Here is a 20,015-nt window from a genome sequence, read left to right as displayed (position 1 = left end):
ATTAGTTCAGACATCATCTGTAAATGTGAGGTAAAATACTGAATAATCTGAAATTATAATTGAGTATTTCATAAGCACCGATGACATAATTCAACTAGTGAGCAGACACAAAAACATTTTATCATTTTCATAATTGGTGTTTTAGGCAAGTTTGTTGTGTTTGCAATGTATAGAAAACTAAATATAATCTGTGCTTGTGTGGAAAACTAAACACAGACGCATCTATAGAGAAATCAGTTAATCTGAGTAAAAAATGGATTTAGGAGACAGAAAATTAACAAATTCTAGTATACTCTTAACACACATTGCAATCCTTTCATTTAATAAATTTTTTTTATATAAGGAATCTAGAGCAAAGGAACGGTCACTGACTATACCACTGGATTATGTAAGTTTAATTCAGATAGCACGTAATGCGCACAAAAACATTACATAACATATAGCCAGCAAATGTTCATGTTTACCCTGTAACCTGTGAAAGCCCCTCCTGAACCAGAGAGATGAAGCAGTAAACAGCATCTGACCTTCACATTGATACAGATTAACTGCAGCTGGCTACATGGAGATTGTGTGCATTAGATATAGCACTTCGTCACAGACTACATTATACTGTAAGAGTGGAGTGTTTTATAAAGTTAGACAGCGTCTATCTTAATCACTTTTAGCTGGATTGAAGCAACGGTGGTTAATGTGGGCATCATGCATGCAGACGTCTGCTTTCTGCTTTGTGCGTGTTTTCTCTCTGGAATTCTGCAGCTGCGTGGACAGGCGATTCAGACCTGCAGCCAGAGCAGGTGAGTGCAATTCATGACAAACCAGTCCAAAAAAGAAAGCAGTACACACATGTGGCTGCCTTGGCTGTGGGTCGATTGCCCATGAGAGCTAAACATTCATTTAAACCATCTTATAAGAAAGTAAGGCAGATTGTGTTTTTTTATGTGTTTAAAAAAAAATATATATTTGTTGATTAGCTGATCGATTTCTGTCACAGTTGTAGTAACTATAATGGTAAATAACAAAATAAATAGGGGAGATCCAGGCTTTTTCACACGTGCCTCACAATTTCACAATAGAAACATATTTTTAGGCAGTGGTCAATAATAAATGTAGGTTATAACTAAAAGTTTATAAAAAGTTAACAGTATTTTTTATAAATGGGGCATGTTGTCACAAAAGGTCAACATACGTTAAAAATAATAATAAAAAAAACATGCATATTTTTCTCTGAAAATACTTGATATATGGTTTGTTAGGATAGGACAATATTTGGTTAAGATACAACTATTGGAAAATCTGGAATCTGAGGGTGCAAAAAAATCTAAATATTGTGAAAATCGCCTTTAAAGTTGTCCAAATGAAGTCCTTAGCAACACATAGAACTATTGATGCATTTTTTTTATGATAAGAAAAATATCTTCATGCACTTAATTCTAATATTTTTTAGCATAAAAATTGATAATTTTGACCCATACAATGTATTATTGACTATTGCTACAAATACACTTTTTACACATCTTTAATCTTGATTAACTAACCAAATAATTATTTCATTATCTTCATCTGTCAGGTCAAGACGAGAAATAAGCAGAACACAGAGAGAAGGAAATAAACCTGGCAGGTATGTCATTATTTACTGATTCTTAGTATATATATATATATATATATATATATATATATATATATATATATATATATATATATATATATATATATATATATATTATAAACTTGTTTGAGAACAAGCACCATAGATTATTATTCTCACACTGCTTTTCATCAGTCAGTGTTTAATGAATATTTAACAATAAATGTATTAATAAATCAGTAATGCAGCATTCACTTTAGTATGGTGTATGACTCGTCTGTTAGTGTTGAAACTACATGTGTATCATAATGAAGTTTTACATCTGTACCATTTCTATAATAGCACACTACCCATGAGAGATCCAGATGTCACAAAAGCCCCAATCACAAAATCAGAACAGCTGCTGAAATTAGACCATCACGACTTCACCATGAGACCTGGCTTTGGAGGTGAGACAAGACCACAGAATGAATTGTTACGATTTTTTAATAAATGTTTGTGAAAACACAAAAAATGTAGCATTGCATTGCATTTGAATAAAATAAGTAGTGAATTTTAATTTAATAATTACAATTTAATGAAATATTTCTATTAACCTGCTCTTAGTGTGACTCAATGTTTTGTGCATGGTTTAAAAACAAAGCTGTGATTATTATTCATGATGGACATTAAAAGACCTTGCAATTTGTGATAACGTCACATCTGTTTTACATAAGACCAGATGAGAGATTATGACACAGACTTACTGTGATTCACTGCCAAGAGTATTTACAGTAGTTATCTGCCCTTATTTGGATGATCCACACACATTCATCCACAGAGTCACTTGTGAACAAAACTGTTTAAATTGCACCTTCATTGCTAAAAACAACGTTAATTTGTTTATTTGGTATAATACAATGTGTCCGCGTGGTTTATGGTTAATAAAACACATTATTTTCCACATACTGTATATATTTGTAGCTCCAGATATTTTGTCTTCCTCATATGCATTGATTTTGTACAAAACTCATTGATTTGAAGCGCTGTGTCCCTGATTGGCCAGCTAATCTGTAGCTTGTGATTGGCCTGAAAACCTCTGACGTCAGATGGACATGACGCTCCTTACCATGTTTGAAAGATTCGCTCACAATGCAATGCTGACAGGAGTTAACTTACAGGTTGTGAGTCTGAAGCGGGAGGAATTATGATAATGTCGGTCTTCTCTACATCACCAATCGCAGGAAGTAAGCTGTTGCCTAAAATCTGTGTGTTTGTTGTAGTCCAAGAAAAGAGATTTACGTTGGAGATGATAACTCATGTCATCATTTACCTTGGAATTTGTAACTTTTGCATATCGTTAACATGTACTAATACACACTTACACACTAAAAGAAATGAAAAACCGTGAATCAGACCATAAAAAGATAATTGGCAGGTTCAATTGTAATGAAAAACTAATTGTTTTGCACTGCCACTATTTCTTGTGCAGTGAATTATTGTTTGTGGATATCATGAAAACTTAAACTTTCAAGAGACATGTAGAAACCAAAACGATCTCATGACATTGCAATATTTGTTTGGTCTGTGCCGTTAACAGTACAATAATGTTAAGGGGGCGTGCACACCAAAGCTTTTACACCAGCGGCCAGGGTATGTTTTCAATAGTTTTCGATGGGAGCACAGTGTTTTTCCAAATGCCACCAGCTGGCGTTTTTTTTCCATGCTGAAAGCCGGTTGCTTGGGGGTTTTTCCACGCTCCACGTTGAGATTTGAAAAATATTCAACCTTGGGGGAAAAACTTGTCAATGGCAGTTCTCACACGGCTGTCAAATCACAGTGGAGAGCGTCTACCGCACCTAGTTTGCTGCTTGAACAGTTTAAATGCATTTGCGCGTGTAGGGCGAAGTAGACGCGCGGAAAAAGCAAGCATTTGACACGCGTCAGAGGCAAACTCCGCTTCTTGTGGGAGGGGCAAGTGCTATGCGGTTGTCTGTTTGCAAGATGAATGATGTTGATTGTGCATTTATCGAGAAAGTTACCAGTTTGTATTTGGTAACCTTACTATAGGGGGAAAAATAAACAGCGCGGGTCGATAAACGTCACGTGACTCAAAAGTGAAATGTGTATTTATAACTTATCAGGTTGCCCATGTCCTTACTGACACTCTTCCAAGCGAGGTCCTTTTTATTCCTGTCTCTATAGAAATAAGTGTTGTATAGCTCCGGGTGACTGCTTACGGACAATATCAAGCGTTGGTTGAATGAGTGACTCCGGGCAGGGCTGCCGCCACAGCAGCAAGCAGGCTCCTGATTGGTTAACGCGGCACAAAAATCCGCCAAAGTTCAAATTTTTCAACTCGGGCGCCAGCCGCAAATTCACGTGAACCGAAAAATGCACAAAAAGCACCATTCGCGCGTACCACGCACAACGCTCAATTCGCGCCTTTCGCGTGAACTAGACGTGCGAATGAGGCGGAAACGCGTCTTCCGCACCGCGCCAAATGGCTCATCCGCGCCGCGGGACCTCCAGACGCGCGTCAACGCGTCTTAACATTGACTTAACATTGAAATCACTCGCGCTTCACGCCTCTACCGCGGTTGGTGTAAACGCAGCATAAGGCAGTTTATTGTGTGATTTTAAGTTTTTATTAACTTTCAATTAATATGGGTACTGTCACTGTCCAGGGTTTAGAGGGTGTGCACACCAAAGCTTTTAAACACGACTGCCAGCTTTTTTCAGCTGAGCACTTTGGTTACTGTGATACTTCTGCTTTGTTTCCCACTTCCATTGGAAACAATTAAAAACATACACCGACCACCGGCGTAAAAGCTTTGGTGTGCACGCTCCCTAAAAGCTTTGGTGTGCACGTCCCCTAAATCTACAGCGAATGCAGTAGAGAATCAAAGGATTATGGTGAAGAGATTACGCATCTATACATTTAATCGTGCTACTGTATACCTCATCTCATTTCTGCTCATGTTATGTAATGATGTATTTAAGGATTAGGTGGATTAATGTTTTGTGCAAATTATTTAGGTTTCATGGCTGAATTAAATATACAGTTGTCTTTGCTTGTAAATATTTCTGTTTTAAAAAGATGAAAATAAAGTAAAATGTATTCATGATGTGCTCAATGTTAGGGCCTGCAGTACCCGTGGGAGTGGACGTTCAGCTGGAGAGTTTGGACACCATCTCTGAAGTTGATATGGTATTGTCTGCATACTTGTGAGGTTTTGGCTAGAAGGGATACTGCAACGGCCAAAATCTTGTGAAATCTTGCCAGATGAGCGCTGTTTTCATCCTAATCCTCCCCCAAACCTAACCCTAAACCCAACATTTGTGAGATTTAAGCCGTAGCTGTATCCCTTCTAGCCAAAACCTAAATATGATGTATGCCCAACTATTTAAACCCTATTCATCTGATGAAGTGTTTATTAGTGAAAATATTCACGAGTAGTGAATGATTCTGTGCACTGCAGGACTTCACCATGACTCTCTACCTGAGACACTACTGGAAGGACGAGCGTCTGTCCTTTTCCAGTAACACCAATAAAAGCATGACCTTTGATGGGCGGCTCCTGAAGAAGATCTGGGTGCCTGATGTGTTCTTTGTCCACTCCAAACGATCCTTCATCCATGACACCACCACAGAGAACGTCATGCTCAGAGTTTATCCCGATGGCAAAGTTCTCTACAGTTTGAGGTAAATAGTCATCTAGAAATTACAAGTTCTTGGACAAGCTCAGTTAGGTAGGGCCTGATCTTCCTGAAGTTGCTTAATCTTAATCTGCATGACTGTCTTTGCAATGTAAATTGTTGGTAACAGTTTGTTGTCACCAACTACTAAGGTTTCTGGCTGTTTTGGTGACTGTAACATTAAGCGTATTTTAAAGAATTAAACACATATTTATAAAGATTTAATCAGGCTCCAAAAATTCTTTAAAAACAACCCAAAGAATGGCCTTCTCAGCTGCCATAGTTGCAACTCTTGTGTCGTCAGAACAGGGTGTATAAAAAAACACTTTTTCTTTTTAAAAAACGTATATGTAGGAATAATAGGAGAGGTCCAAGCACAGATCCTTGAGGAACCCCAGGGACCATGCAATGTGGTTAAGTCCGCTTGTCCATCTATAATACCCTTATGGATATACCTGAGAAATTCAAACAATTAAAGTGAAGTTTGTATTATCCCCAGCAATATGGACATGTTATTTTTGCATCATTTTAAAACTAGAGGCATGCAATTAAATCCTAATCAAAATAAAATAAGAAACAGATGCTGTGCCTGTGCTAGATGTACAACTGAACCTAAATTTAATGAGCCTTTCTCTAAAGCTTTTTTATATAAACCAACACTTGGTTCCTGAGCAAGATATTTTGTTTTTAAAAATTTATTTCAGATGTTTATCCAAAAAGTCCTTAGACAATATAAAAATTAGATATAGCTGATATACAGTACAGAAAGAGTAGAAATGCAGAGCTACTTGTGAGTTAAAATATGAAATACAGCACTATTAAGGTCAGGTGTCTTTACAACAGCCCTGTTTAATCCCTTACAGCAGAAGATGATGAGTGGCCATCTTCATGATGTGTAACCCTGGATCTACGTAGCTTTAGATACTAATCTAAAGAATTCACTGGAATGTGTGGATTAATAAGAATCTGTGGGATTAATGTGACCCATTGGTCTGTCCAGACACAAAGCTGGCTCATTGGCGAGCGATAATCTCACCCAGTCTGTCAGATGAAATGACTTTATCCTTCTATGTACATCTCAACAAACTGCAATCTAGAAGTTCTTCTATTGTGCCAAAAGCAGTACCTATCTGTGCCCTCTTAAACCATCTGATCTACTGTCTGTCCTTTCTTTATGAGGTCAGATTGTTGATCATACTGTAATTTCTCTCTTTATACATTAAAGACCAGTAGTCTTTGAAACCTAGAAATGGTTTCTTGCTAAAAAAATATTGGATGACGAAGATGGTTTATAATGAAGGATTTATTAATTTTCTTAAGCAGCCAGTAGCCTTTAGTTCACGATTCGGTCCCAAAAAAATTATCTTTTACTGCTAGTTATCAACAGTTATTGAGGAAAATTGCATTGGGGAGGAGGGCATCCGCATTACAAAATGCATGATGTCAAATTATGTTGACAAAATACAATGTATGTTAGTGCAATATTAAAAAAATGAAATGTCTCTAGTTTTGTATCAGTCATACATAGTTGTGTGGCAGTTTTCATGTCTCTCTGCATTTTCTACAGGGTCACAGTCACAGCAATGTGCAATATGGATCTCAGTCACTTTCCCCTGGATACCCAAACGTGTTCACTGGAGATTGAGAGCTGTGAGTTGAAACACAACACAACACGATCAATGTAATTAATATATAGTAATATACAGCAGGCTCCAGACCAGCGTTGTAGTCGAGTCCAACTTGAGTCCGAGTCAAGACCGATTCCTCATCTAGCTTTATCTGGACTTGGTCATGACTCAGACTCAACACATGATCTCTGGTCTTAACTCAGACTCGACTACAACAATGCTACAGACCACAGCTAAAGGTTGGGCAGATTCTTGACCTGAATGCATCTACCTGACCGAATGATCTAACATTAATTCAATCTGAATAAGAAGTATTTATTTTGTTTAAATGTTATTTTAGTACTAAACATAGGATAAGTGAACAAGTTGTAGAAGGGATTGTAATAACAATATCCCCCGATTTCACAGACAAGGCTTAAAGGCCCTGTCCCAAATGGCACACTCCGGACTTGTGGTCCTCCTCAGAGTCCACACTTTGATGACATCACGTAGTCCAGACTTTAGGGACCCTTGATGTGAGTCCACGTGGGTGCACCGGAGTCGTATTTTGGGACAGACTCGAGCATCACCCCGGAAATAGGAAGAGAGGTTGCCCGTCAGTGTGAACTCCTCCCTTCCGTCGCCTGATTGGTCTGATTGCCCTTTCGCAAGGACTTCTGGGTTGGCAAAGTGCGCGAAGCCTGCTGCAGTGCGGGCTTCGCTGAAGACCGCATCAAGGGGGCAAAGGAGGCGCTGATGAGCACACTTCAAAGCGTAAAAATGACAGATGGGACACCCTACGGACTCGTAGACTAAGCGAGAACGCGCAATTTAAGGCCACAAGACCGAAAGTCCACATGAAGTGCGCCATTTGGGACAGGGCCAAAGGCGCTCTAAGCGAATCTGTGTGACATCACTTCTTGTTGATGTTCGTGGTGTAGTCAAACAAAACGGAGCGTAGTTAATTCCTCCCCCTCCCTTCCGTACTTTCTGAGCGAGTCATGAATGCGCCCAACCCCCACTCCCAAATCCTTCTTGTCATTTATTGGCTGAAACACGTTTGTTATGTTTCGTGGTGCTAGGTTTGACCACTTTGTTTTTGTTGCAGTTTGTGGAGCCTGGGCTGTCTACAGAGACCACGGTTTTAAACAGTGTGATAAGGGGCAGGCAGCTAGCAGATAGTGAGGAGATGTTTACTGTATCAAACAAAAAATGTTTTATGGCCTAAAACCTGTGAATTCGCTTAGAGCACCTTTAATGCTAGTCTTAGACTAAAACATATGTTTGATCTGTCTCAACTGAAATTGACAGATCTTAAAGGGGACATATCATGAAAATCTGACTTTTTCCATGTTTAACCCCTCGACACGCACTAGTTTGTTGGCGGAATGGCATCAGATTTTTTAACACTGCTAACAATATCTATATAGCCTACTGTCTACAAACATTAATAATATTAACATTACTATACATCGTTTAAAAGGTCTACTGGTTTAGCGTCAGTGTATTGTCTCTGTTTTGAGATACAGATGCTCTAGATGTAGTATTTTGTGACAGAAGTCCAGATGACAACATGCAAAATATAAACATGTCTTCTTACCTTTGTGTTGATATAACGATCGCGAGTCGAATCCAGTCTGTTTCAGACGTGTGAATAACCCATGAAAACCGTCTAATAGAATACATTAATGACCACTTTTGTCCACAAATGTGTATAATCCATGAAATATAGATATAAAGTCTGTTGTTTACATCAGATTTCGAATGAACATCTTGTAAAAGAATATAATATACAATCTGAGGACTATTTATTTTGTAACATTGTATATGAGATTACACTTTAGGTTCCGCTAAACACATAAACCCACAGTCAAACTTTGTTTCTAAAAGTAGGCGGGAGTATAATGCATAATATCCAAACAGCGCGGTCAAATATCGTGACGTCATCGGACTCACTCGTTCCTCCCATGCCTTCATGGAAAATATTGATAGACAGAACGTGTAACCAATTAGATAACGAATCCAACGATCTTTAAGTGACGTTTTATTTCCTGGTGTGGAAACTGCATTTTATATGCTAACATAAGGATAAATAATAATAAGAACGAACGTGTATGCATGTAAACAAAAGACTTTTATTTTGGGGCTGACTGGCACTTATAAAAGGCACTAGTCTTACAAAAACCCTTTCAAGAACCTTAATTTTTTGCCTATTGACCTCAAACGTGAAACATAACTTGACTTGTGACTTTGGGATCATTGCATTTCTAGGTACAAAAATGTTATGCAAAAAAAGTTTTATTCCAAAGTATAGTCCAGCCTCTCTAACTTTTTTAATTTTTAACTTAAAATAATTTTGAAACCTGAAAAATTACGGTCAAAGTGTTTTCTCTCTAATGATACCATATTACTATACTGTAAATGGTTTAGTAAAAACAACCATTTTAGTGAAAGTAGGTCTATTCATGGTTTGGGCTAGAGTGGGGGTGCTTTTGTGCTATAATTGGGTCCCCAGTGATTCCATCAACCTAGAAAATGTAATAAAGGTCAACCCAGTAACTTAGTTTTGGTAAACCATTCTCTGCAAGCGTGTGAAAAAAGGTCACTGAAATTTGGCTCCCCTTGTGATGTCAGAAGGAAATAATACCGCCCCTTAATCTGCACTATCCAACCACGGCACTGCCATTTAGTGCAGAGATCAACTCACCAGTAACGTCTTTTTCTAAGGCATGTTTTTTTCTGTTTGGCTTTCAGATGCTTATACTGACGATGACCTCATGCTGTACTGGAAACGAGGGAATAGATCTCTGCAGACGGATGAGAAGATTTCTCTGTCTCAGTTTCTCATTCAAGAGTTTCACACCACTACAAAACTGGCTTTCTACAGCAGCACAGGTGTTGAGATTGAACTACTGTCTGTATATCAGTCCACAAACCCAAATAAAGAAACTCATTAATGTATTGATTCAGGTCATAATAGAGACAAATATGAAAAAATGTTTCACAGTAACCAAGATATTAGCAAAAAAAACAATTTGATGCAAAATGCCTTTTGGAGACTTCGACATTTTAATTTCCAGAATCTGTGAACATTAATTTTGTGGCATGTAAAATCCACTCTTATTATTTTAAATAACATATTTCTTGTCAAGATTAATTTTCATTTCACAGGTCAGTGTTAGGAATCACACACAATACAGGAATCCCAGCGCAGAGGTTTTTAATTCAAAATGTATAAAAGAGCACACTCAATGTCATCAGGTAGGAATATAAAAGGGAAAACACTTGGTGAATCAGTAATATATAAATAGATAACTCTCAGTGTCCGTGTATGTGATGGATAGATGAAGAGATAACACTAGCGATGCAGACCACAGCGATCTCCTCTGGATGGTCACAATGTGGGAAACACAGCCGGGCTGTAGGACTTCCACAGAACAGTACACACAGAGATGCAATCCTGGCGGGCAAACAGAGAGATACCTGGCGGGGCACAGAGAGAGAGAGAAACGGTCAGTGTCTTCAGCAGTAAGCGCGCTGGACAGCGCCCTGCGGCAGTCAGAGCGAAGAGCAGAATTACGCGCTAGAGCGCACTGCGGCTGTCAGCGTCTTCAGCAGAATTACGCGCTAGTGCGCACTGCGGCTGGACAGCGCAAGGTGTGAAATGTTGCTTGGAGAATCCACTGACTGAGAGTTCGTAAAGACCTGACAGAAGTCACACCAATCGGGAAAGACAGACAGCAGGGCAGGGAAATCTGACGGGGCAAAGGCAGCAGAGAGCACGGAGAATAATAAAATATCACAGGAAACTGAGACACGACAGGACTGGAACTAGACAAGCTAGCGGCAGGTACATACAAAGACGAACTTGCAAAGAACAAAGGAAACGAGGGGAATTTAAATCAAACCGGATAGGACAATAATAAGAATCAGGTGCGGGACGCCGGTGAGAGAAGTCAGAGGTAATGAGATCACCAGGTGGAGGACGCGCACGTGTGGAGCTGTCAAAACAAAAACACAACACATAGAGAAACAAAGACAAAGCAGCCAATAAGACCGAAATCATGACAGGACTACCCCCCCACGACCGCCACCAGGCGGTCCATGAGGAGACTCACCCCGTCGCCGGCGGAGATCCTCTATCAGCCCAGGGTCCAGGATGTCCTGGGCCGGTACCCAACACCTCTCCTCCGGACCATATCCCTCCCAGTCAACGAGGTATTGAAATCCCCTACCCCGGCGACGCACATCCAGTAAAGACTTGACTGAATACACAGGGGCACCATCTATAAGCTGAGGGGTGGGAGGGGTGGGGGCAGAGGGAACAGGATTAAGGTGGGAAAAATACACAGGTTTCAGCTTAGACACATGAAAAACTGGATGAACCCGACCGAGTGCTGGGGGCAATCTGAGCCTGACCGTCACGGGATTAATAACCTTGACAATGCTGTATGGCCCAAGGAATCGTGGAGCCAGCTTGCGAGAAGGCTCACGGAGAGGTAAATCCTTGGACGAAAGCCATACTTTCTGCCCACAGATAAAACGGGGCGCGGTTCTACGGTGACGGTCGGCCGCGGCTTTGGTTCGTCTGGAAACCTGGCGTAATGTAAATCTAGCCTTTCTCCAGGTGCGTTTGCAACGACGGACAAAAGCTAGCGCAGACGGAACCACCGCATCAGGTTCCTGTGATGGGAATAAAGGGGGCTGAAACCCCATGGACGCTTCAAAAGGGGACATGTTAAGGGAAGAAACAGGAAGAGAATTATGGGCGTATTCAACCCAGGGTAACTGTTGGCACCAGGAGCTCGGATATTGCGATGTCAGACAGCGGAGAGCTCTACCTAAATCTTGGTTAGCCCGTTCACATTGCCCGTTGGTCTGAGGATGATACCCTGAAGACAAGCTAGCTGTGGAGCCTATTTGTCTACAAAATTCCTGCCAGAAACGAGAAAAAAACTGAGGACCCCTATCTGAAACAACGTCTGTGGGCAGACCATGTAAGCGAAAGACGTGCTCTATCATAACCTGGGCAGTTTCCTTGGCAGTGGGCAATTTGGGCAAAGGGACAAAGTGAGCCGCCTTGGAGAAGCGGTCGACAATGGTCAAAACTACAGTGTTTCCCTTAGAACTAGGCAAATTGGTTACAAAATCGATAGCGATATGTGACCAAGGACGAGAGGGAATGGGTAATGGTTTGACCAGACCAATAGGGGCTTGATGAGAGGCCTTATTACGGGCACAAACCTGACAGGCTAACACAAACTGTCTGACATCGGGACCCATAGAGGGCCACCAAAAACGCTGACGTACGGTAGCCAACGTTCTCCGAACCCCCGGATGGCAAACAAACTTGGACTCGTGACCCCACCGGATGACCTCGGAGCGAAGCGCATTCGGAACCCACAATCGACCCGCTGGGCACCCTTCTGGCACTTCCCCCTCCCGGCCGGCCCGTCTCACCCGTTGTTCTATTCCCCAGCGCAGGGCACCCACCACCCGCCCCTCCGGGAGGATGGTTTCGTCCCCAGCGGAACCGGGGCTTTCGAACAAACGAGAGAGAGCATCGGGCTTAGTATTCTTGGAACCGGGCCGGTACGAGAGGGTGAAGTTAAATCTGTCAAAGAAGAGCGCCCAACGAGCCTGACGAGAAGATAACCTCCTGGCTGAACGGATGTATTCGAGATTCTTATGATCCGTCCAGACCAGGAAGGGCTCCGAGGTCCCCTCTAACCAGTGACGCCACTCACCCAAAGCCAGTCTGACCGCCAGCAACTCCCGATTGCCTATGTCATAATTTCGCTCTGCTGGGTTTAACCGATGGGAGAAAAAGGCACAGGGATGCACCTTGCCATCCTTAGCAGACCGCTGAGACAAAACGGCGCCTACCCCGACATCCGATGCATCCACCTCCACAATAAATTGAGCAGCCGAATCTGGAATAGAGAGAACAGGAGCAGAGATAAACCGGGACTTTAAATTATCAAAGGCCTCCTGAGCGCTGGAATTCCAAACAAACCTCTCCTTAGTGGAAGTGAGAGCAGTAAGAGGTTGAGCAATCTGACCATAATTTCTGATAAATCGCCGGTAAAAATTGGCGAAACCCAGAAATCTTAATAATTCCTTACGGGAGTCGGGGACTGGCCACTCGGCCACCGCTTTGATCTTGGCTGGGTCAGGACGGATCTCACCGGGGGCAACAACAAAACCCAGGAACGAAACCGACTTACGATGGAATTCGCACTTCTCCGCCTTGACATACAGCTTATTTTCTAACAACCGGCGTAAAACTCGGCGGACATGCTGAGTGTGTTCCTGCATGGAGGGGGAAAAGATGAGAATATCATCTATGTACACAAAGACAAATTTGTTAATCATGTCTCTCAGCACATCGTTGACCAGAGTTTGGAAGACAGAGGGGGCGTTACAAAGGCCGAACGGCAGAACGCAGTACTCAAAGTGTCCGGTAGGGGTGTTAAAGGCTGTCTTCCATTCATCTCCCTCTCTTATACGGACCAGATGATAGGCGTTGCGTAAATCTAGCTTGGTAAAGAACTGCGCCCCCTGCAGGAGCTCAAACGCAGTAGACATTAAAGGAAGGGGGTACCTATTCTTAACAGTAATGTCATTCAAACCCCTATAATCGATACAAGGGCGCAGGGAGCCGTCTTTCTTGCCAACAAAGAAAAACCCCGCCCCTGCAGGCGAGGTGGAGGGACGGATGAGACCGGCACGCAGGGCATCATTAATATACTGGTCCATAGCCTCTCTCTCAGGACCCGATAAGGAATAAAGTCTACCCTTAGGCGGAGAAGTGCCGGGGAGGAGATCAATAGCGCAATCATATGGCCGGTGAGGAGGCAGGGAGGTGGCCTGGGCTTTACTAAACACCTGAGCGATATCCGCATACTCCGCCGGGACTCCGGTCAAATCGACCGCCGGAACCTGAGGAAGAGAAAGAACAGAACCAGAAACAGCAGAACCAAGACAAGACACATGACAAGACTGGGACCAAGACAAAATAACACTATGCTGCCAATCAACGTGAGGATTGTGTTGCGCTAACCAACCATGCCCTAAAATAATGGGAGACAGAGAAGCATGAAGAATATGCAACACAATCTCTTCACGATGATTGCCAGACACAGAGAGACTCACAGGAGAGGTGCAATGTGTAATGCATGCCATCTGCTGCCCCTTAAGGGACCAGACATCCAAAGGGGATTGGAGAGGGACAACCGGAACACCCCAGGCGCGAACCAGAGCTTCATCTATAAAGTTGCCCTCCGCTCCAGAGTCGAGAAGGGCAGTGGACGGATGATCACGCCCAGCGAAGGACAACATGACAGGGAGTTGGGTACTGGAGACAGGGGAGAGTTTAGAAGTAGTGGCGCCCACCAGAACTCCTGGGCTCATAGAAGGGCGACGGTTCTTTAACGGGCAAGTCTTCGCAAGATGTCCGGGCCTCCCGCAAAACAAACACAGAGAATTCTGTAGGCGTCTATCTCTCTCTCTCTGTGACAGGCGCATGCGCCCCAGCTGCATGGGCTCCGACCTGACAGGGAGTGAAGAAGAAGAGGGGAAAGCGGTGGCCTCGTCTATAGGAGTTCGCTGGCAAAGAGATCGTCGCTGGTTGCGGAGCATTCTCCGGGCTTCAATCTGGAGCGCCAGATCAATAATGGCATCCAGCGTGGGGGGAAGATCGTGAACAGCGACTTCATCATGGAGATCATCAGACAACCCCTTCGCAAACTGCGCTCGAAGAGCCGCTTCATTCCAGTGGCAGGCAGCCGCTAAGGTCTTAAACTTAATAGCGTAATCGGTGACTGTAAGGCCTCCCTGAACCAGAAGAGCCAGCCGAGCCGCAGCGGCGTCCCCGCGCACTGAACGGTCAAAGAGCCTCTCCATCTCCTTGCGAAAATCACCAAACGACCGACAGCAAGGATCGCGAGCATCCCACACGGCCGTAGCCCACTCACGCGCCTTGCCAACCAGAAGGGCAATCACAAACGCCACCCGGGTGCGCTCAGAGGAATAGCGGCGAGGCTGGAGGGCAAAAACCAAGGAACATTGTGACAGAAATGCCCGGCAAGAGGAGGGATTACCATCATATGGAGGTGGGGCTGTAGCATGAGGCTCCGTCGGCGAGGACTGCAGCTCTGTCTGCGACGACTGACTGGGTTGGGTGGTATCCAGACTGAGCAGGTCCAAACTTGAGGAAAGGTCCGACATACGGGCAGAAAAGTCCTCAACCTCCGCGGGATTCATACTGGCAAGTTCGTCCTGTTAGGAATCACACACAATACAGGAATCCCAGCGCAGAGGTTTTTAATTCAAAATGTATAAAAGAGCACACTCAATGTCATCAGGTAGGAATATAAAAGGGAAAACACTTGGTGAATCAGTAATATATAAATAGATAACTCTCAGTGTCCGTGTATGTGATGGATAGATGAAGAGATAACACTAGCGATGCAGACCACAGCGATCTCCTCTGGATGGTCACAATGTGGGAAACACAGCCGGGCTGTAGGACTTCCACAGAACAGTACACACAGAGATGCAATCCTGGCGGGCAAACAGAGAGATACCTGGCGGGGCACAGAGAGAGAGAGAAACGGTCAGTGTCTTCAGCAGTAAGCGCGCTGGACAGCGCCCTGCGGCAGTCAGAGCGAAGAGCAGAATTACGCGCTAGAGCGCACTGCGGCTGTCAGCGTCTTCAGCAGAATTACGCGCTAGAGCGCACTGCGGCTGGACAGCGCAAGGTGAGAAATGTTGCTTGGAGAATCCACTGACTGAGAGTTCGTAAAGACCTGACAGAAGTCACACCAATCGGGAGAGACAGACAGCAGGGCAGGGAAATCTGACGGGGCAAAGGCAGCAGAGAGCACGGAGAATAATAAAATATCACAGGAAACTGAGACACGACAGGACTGGAACTAGACAAGCTAGCGGCAGGTACATACAAAGACGAACTTGCAAAGAACAAAGGAAACGAGGGGAATTTAAATCAAACCGGATAGGACAATAATAAGAATCAGGTGCGGGACGCCGGTGAGAGAAGTCAGAGGTAATGAGATCACCAGGTGGAGGACGCGCACGTGTGGAGCTGTCAAAACAAAAACACAACACATAGAGAAACAAAGACAAAGCAGCCAATAAGACCGAAATCATGACAGTCAGACAGCTATTACATGCAGATAAATTCATAAACTGTGTCAAAGGTGATCCACCTGCCTGTAATAAATGTAATACTTCAATGAACTTAAATGAACATAAGTATATTAAAGTTACATTAACCAAGAATGATACATTTTGAAAAAGTGATCGTTCTTTATTGATTCACAATGCCTACTGAATAAACCTAGAGATATTTGAGCTAATTATTTGTTACAGGTCAGATTTGTTACATGATACAGTAAATAAACCTTACTTAAATTTGATAAATCAGCATTTTAAAATCCGCATACATTTCTGTTGGCAACAAGATTAAAGAGTAACGACTTTGTGTTTAACTACAGTGTTGTGTTTAATGACGTGTGTGTTTGTTAATAATGTTCAACCTCTGTTTCCTGCAGGTTGGTACAATCGTCTCTACATCAACTTTACTCTCCGGCGTCATATCTTCTTCTTCCTGCTACAGACGTATTTTCCAGCCACTCTGATGGTTATGTTATCATGGGTGTCTTTCTGGATCGACCGGAGAGCCGTTCCTGCTAGAGTTCCTCTAGGTGAGACTAGGAAACATTGCATATTTTTCTGTTTGCATTCGATATGATGTTAACATCTGAGACATGTACTGTACGTCTTATGAATGATTTTCATGAATGAATGATGGTACAAAGGTTAACAAGACACAGTTAAACACACTCAGGAAGAAAAACTGAGTTTACAAAACACAAAAACACACAAATAGACATTTAGCAACTGTTTGCTTGTTTAGATCATTTTAAAATGTAGTCATCATAGATTTATTATATAGATTTTATATTGTAAGATTGAAGATATGGGTCTGGAAGCCAATAATGTCATTTTCCAAGAGTTTCTATGTACCTGTACGGCATGATATATACACTGTAATAATTAACTCTTAAAAACTTGACATATACGGTAGAAACTGTAAAAGATTTCACACAACATAATATTTAATATTAAGGAAAAATAAAGTCAAATCTAAGGTTTTAAAAGTGTAAGGTGTGAATTACCATATATACTATAGTAAAAATCTCTATAATATTCACTGGGATTATACGTTTTGTTTTACTGTAAAATTATGTTTTTGTTAGTTAAAAATACAAGTCATCGTACAATTTAGAGTAAAAAAACAATAACATGACGTTTACAGAGTGACTTCACATTTGATTATATTTTTTTATATATTATATATTTTAGCATTTACATAGATTAGAGTGTTTTATGTTACACTTGGTGTTGTTTAAGTAACGTTTATAGTATTATTTTCATGTCACATGTAATACAATCATGGTGTTTTGTATTTGTTTGAATCACAATGTGCACCATCTTGTATTTACACTGTAAAAAAGTATTTTGCTGCCTTACATTTCCTTGTTGAATCAACTCAAATTTACAAATTTCAACTTATTATTATTTATCTTGACTAGAGATTAGTTATTATAACTACAGATGAGTTGTTATAACTTATAAAATATAGTTGAAGTTGTAGCAACTCATCTCGTCAAGATAAATAATTGTAAGTTGACATGACTTGTTGATTCAACGAAAAAATGCGAGACAGCAAAGATTTTTTTACAGTGATAGCAACTGTGTATTTGTTGTAATGCAATGTGTTTATGCAATTTAAGGTAAAAAAAAAACATTATTTTCAACATACCGTACATTATTGTAGGATCGCCTTTGTGAAACGCAACAATTTTTAAAACCCTCATCATTCTAAAGAGCGCGGTGTACTCTGATTGGCCAGCTATCCAGTGCTTTGTGATTGCCGAATACCTCAAACGTGTGATGTAAATGTTACGCCCTTTACCATATTTGTCGGAAAGGCCATCGTCCATGTTATAGTGGTTAGCAGTATGTTATTAGGAAAAAATGGGAAATGCGTATACTTTGCCTTGAAAAATGCGGTAAAGAATTGTGAAATATGCAAATATTTGCTGTAATGAAAAATAAGTTTATTTTTAATTTTTTAAATGCAAAGTTGTTACATGTTTCATTTATTTTTAAGAAATTTTCTGCCAACCAAAGCTGCCAGTTTTTTATGGTAAAAAAACAATAGTGCTGCCTCACAATTAGTCACGACTAATCATTTGCAGAATAAAGTTTTTGTTTACATAATATATGTGGGTGTACTGTGTATAATAAGTATGTATTAATACACATACACACACGCATGTATATAATTATGAAACATTTGCATGTGTATATACATGTTTATATTTATATATAACCTATATTATATATAAATATTTATTATATTATTTTTTTCTTAAAATTATACATTTATGTGTGTGTATTTATATAAACATAATTATTATACACAGTACACACACACACATATATTATGTAAACAAAAACTTTTATTCTGCAAACAACAGTTTTTTTCAGTGTACTGTAAATTCCAGTGCTAAAAGATTGTTAATTCTGCTTTATTACTTCAGCTTTAACATAACATCTTGAGTCTCTGTACAGGTATTACCACAGTGCTCACCATGTCTACCATCATCACCGGAGTAAACGCCTCCATGCCCCGAGTGTCTTACATCAAAGCTGTGGACATTTACCTGTGGGTCAGCTTCGTCTTTGTGTTTCTGTCTGTGATAGAGTATGCCGCTGTCAATTACCTGTCAACTGTGCAGGAGCGCAAAGAGAGGACACAACGCAGTAAGGTACTGAAATAAAAGACATTCACTCGTAACGTGTTTATTTAAGCAGTGTTTTACTGATTGAAAATGTAATGCGATGTCACTGTATGATCCTGTAGATGCCATGTACATGTGGAATGATCCATCCAGGTCAGATGATGATGGACAGTAGTTACAGTGACATGGACGTGATGACTACAGGGAACTATGGCATGTCCGAACTGAACGGAGACAAACATGAGCAGTTCCTAATGCATTTCGTCATGGATAATGAACAAGGACCTGTAACCTCACGCAGCAGCTTATATATAGACACTCACGCCATAGACAAATACTCACGGGTCATTTTCCCTGGAGCATACACACTTTTTAACATTATATACTGGTCTATCTACTCTCAGTGACACAGACATTCGTGAATACAGATTACACAGAGACATAATACAACATACTTCATTTTTATTATCATTTTAATATGAGATGGAGTTTTTTAGCTCATTAATAACAATTATTTGTGTTTTATAGGCTGATAACGTGTCATTTTATAGTTAACAAAGAAACATTGGGAAATATATGTGGAAATTGTCTGGTGGAGGGACTGAACTGAGACACTGCATAGCAATCCAATAGAAGAAATTAAAGTGTTCATATGACGCTGGTAGAAAGGACATTATTTGGTGTATTTGGTGTAATGCAATGTGTTTACGCAGTTTAAGGTAAAAAAAATACATAATTTTCAACATGCCATAAATTATTGTTGCACCCGCCTTTCTGAAACGCATTCTAAGAAGCGCCGTGTGCTGATTGGCCAGCTTTCCAGTCCTTTGTGATTGGCCGAATACCTCAAGCGTGTGACGGAAATGTTACGCCCCTTACCATATTTGGATATCATCTCCCAAAGGACAGCATCTCCACGACATGACGGCGCCGGCAACAATACTACAGCAAAATAAAACGTATGCCTTCTTTGCGTACACGTTTGGGTGGTGTTATGCAAATTTTCCCACACAGTATCAAGATATGTAGGGGTTTGTTTGAATAAGACGTTTTAGGAAGGTGTGGATGAACTTCACTTTCTCAAAGAATACCTCTTTTGGTTTGAGACTTCAATCTTTGCGACTTTACAGATCTTCTGTGCAAACAAAGCAAGAGCTTTTAACACTCCAAAGTAGAAATGCGCCGATATTACATTTTCCATTGATACCGATAGCTGATTATTCAGAATGATATCACCCGATACCGATAGTTTGGTGGTTATGTTAACTTGCAACTAAATTCTGAAGGTAAAATTTTCTTAATGTTATTCAT

At 41.2% G+C, this 20,015-nt stretch overlaps 1 protein-coding gene across 1 annotated transcript; it reads left to right on the top strand.

Annotated features, from left to right (window-relative positions):
* Window positions 1–699: 699 nt before the first annotated feature.
* On the top strand, window positions 700–19,116 carry gabrr1 (gamma-aminobutyric acid type A receptor subunit rho1). The gene is made up of 10 exons (XM_065268887.2): window positions 700–794; window positions 1,568–1,618; window positions 1,928–2,034; window positions 4,708–4,775; window positions 5,047–5,270; window positions 6,831–6,913; window positions 9,625–9,765; window positions 16,446–16,598; window positions 18,535–18,731; window positions 18,827–19,116. The coding sequence occupies exons 1-10, from the start codon at window positions 700–702 to the stop codon at window positions 19,109–19,111; spliced, it is 1,404 nt and encodes a 467-aa protein (XP_065124959.1). The 3' UTR covers window positions 19,112–19,116.
* Window positions 19,117–20,015: the final 899 nt, after the last annotated feature.

Source organism: Paramisgurnus dabryanus, chromosome 12 (assembly GCF_030506205.2).
Source record: "Paramisgurnus dabryanus chromosome 12, PD_genome_1.1, whole genome shotgun sequence".
In the NCBI taxonomy this organism is placed as follows: Eukaryota; Metazoa; Chordata; class Actinopteri; order Cypriniformes; family Cobitidae; genus Paramisgurnus; species Paramisgurnus dabryanus.
Note: the sequence above shows the minus strand (reverse complement) of the source record. Positions and strands in the feature narration are given on the sequence as shown.